This window comes from Pyxicephalus adspersus, chromosome 1 (genome assembly GCF_032062135.1).
Source record: "Pyxicephalus adspersus chromosome 1, UCB_Pads_2.0, whole genome shotgun sequence".
NCBI classification, from domain to species: Eukaryota; Metazoa; Chordata; class Amphibia; order Anura; family Pyxicephalidae; genus Pyxicephalus; species Pyxicephalus adspersus.
The window spans coordinates 117,770,345-117,771,970 of NC_092858.1; the positions used below are offsets into that span (position 1 = coordinate 117,770,345).

The window sequence follows — 1,626 nt, forward strand, 5'->3', positions numbered from 1 at the left end:
AAGTTTTCCTCATGTTTCATACATTGTCATGCTGAATGACAATCCACCATCTAACTGTATGTGGGGTCTATGAATCAGACATTCACAACATTCTCCGGTGGAGAAATAATCTTTGCACTCAAATACATGGACCTGGAAGATTCTCCAACAAAGAGATTCTATAATTACCCGTTAAGTTTTAATAATGTATGTGTTCTATGTTCATATTTTTTTATTAGTTTTTAGTAAGTTTAAAGGACAAAACCCTTACTTGTGGTGTTTTCTCTGTTGACAGTGGGATGCTTTCACAGTACCGGAACTACAAAATTTCTTGCTTATTTTGGAAAAAGAGGAACGGGAGAAAGTACAACATGTCCAAAAGAAATATGTAGACTTTCGTCGGCATCTGCAAGAAGTTCTTCATGATACTAAAAAGAACTAAATCTTTTGAATAACATCAAAATGTATCTATGTCATTCTAGGAGATTAAGTATACTCCTACGTCTAAGGAAAACCTTACAGAAATTACAAACTACATTTTGTCTCAATTTTTACATCAAAACCTTTAGTGGCAAGAAGGATTTTTTTTGTAATTTGAAGAAAGCAGAGAAGGTTGGGATGATCCTACTAATCTCTGTTTAGGAATGTTTTCTAGAGATGGGTACCCTTGGAGTAAATAAAAAAGTCAAATGCTACTTCTTATAACCATCACAGTCTGAAGCAACTTTTGTGCTTCATTCACCTTTCCGTACTCCTACATCCTTATACTATTTATTTATTGTAAAAAGTAAAATGTTTAAAGTGGAAAATGTGAATCTTTAGGTGCATAAAAGAGCCTAGGTATCTGCTTTATGCAGCAATTTAGTAACAATTCATGTACCATAGCATAGATTAGGACAAAGCCATTGAATGAAAGGTCTAGTTCTTGAGTGTAGAATGTAGTGCACCACTCAGTAATACCAATACTATAATATCAAGGTAAGGCTAAAGCCACCTACTGGATGAATAACCTTAAAACCCCTTTCGTGTAATTGTTAATTTAAAATTCAGAATTACAGTGCAGACAAAAGGAATTTAGTCATGAGAGTGCATACAACTAATATACATTATGATTAATTCTTAGTATCACATCATTTACAGTTCCTTATTTTATATATACTGTATTTTAACAGTACTCCTCTAAGTGTTGTCTTGAACCAAGTTGCCAGAAGAGAACTTTAAACAGAGGTAAATTCTATAACACTGAATGACAAGGGAGCTCAAATTTAGAGTCATCAAACACACCTAAAAGAACACCTTAGACCATAGTGGCAGGTATATAGGTAAAGTCCTGCTATGAAAAAAACTTCATATATTTACCTTTCTGGTGAACCATTTCTTTCAAAGCTGCTTCTTCACTTCTGTTCATCTGATGCAAGTACTCTTCCTCAGTTAGGCCCTAGTTAAACGGCTATATTACTCATGGCACTCAATGTGGTGCCTCCTTCAAGCTTGTAAGTCTGTATGGACGCATGAGCCAGGGGGAGGAACCACAGTAAGTGAGGAAGCAGTTGGATTGGCCATTAGACAGAAATCCAACCGAGGCCAAAAATGAAGGTGCAGTTTTAGAAGAAAGAAGCTGTCAGAAAGGTAAGTATAACAATTCTT

The 1,626-nt window shown here is 35.2% G+C and overlaps 1 protein-coding gene across 2 annotated transcripts in view; it reads left to right on the forward strand.

Moving 5' to 3' along the window:
- Positions 1–690, forward strand: part of RASSF5 (Ras association domain family member 5) — a 17,968-nt gene extending 17,278 nt beyond the window's left edge. For both annotated transcript variants that reach the window (XM_072425313.1, XM_072425306.1), the window contains exon 5: positions 275–690. In XM_072425313.1, the coding sequence (XP_072281414.1) occupies positions 275–421 (147 nt within the window). In that variant the 3' untranslated portion in view covers positions 422–690. The remainder of the gene's footprint in view (positions 1–274) is intronic.
- The last annotated feature ends 936 nt before the right edge of the window (positions 691–1,626 follow it).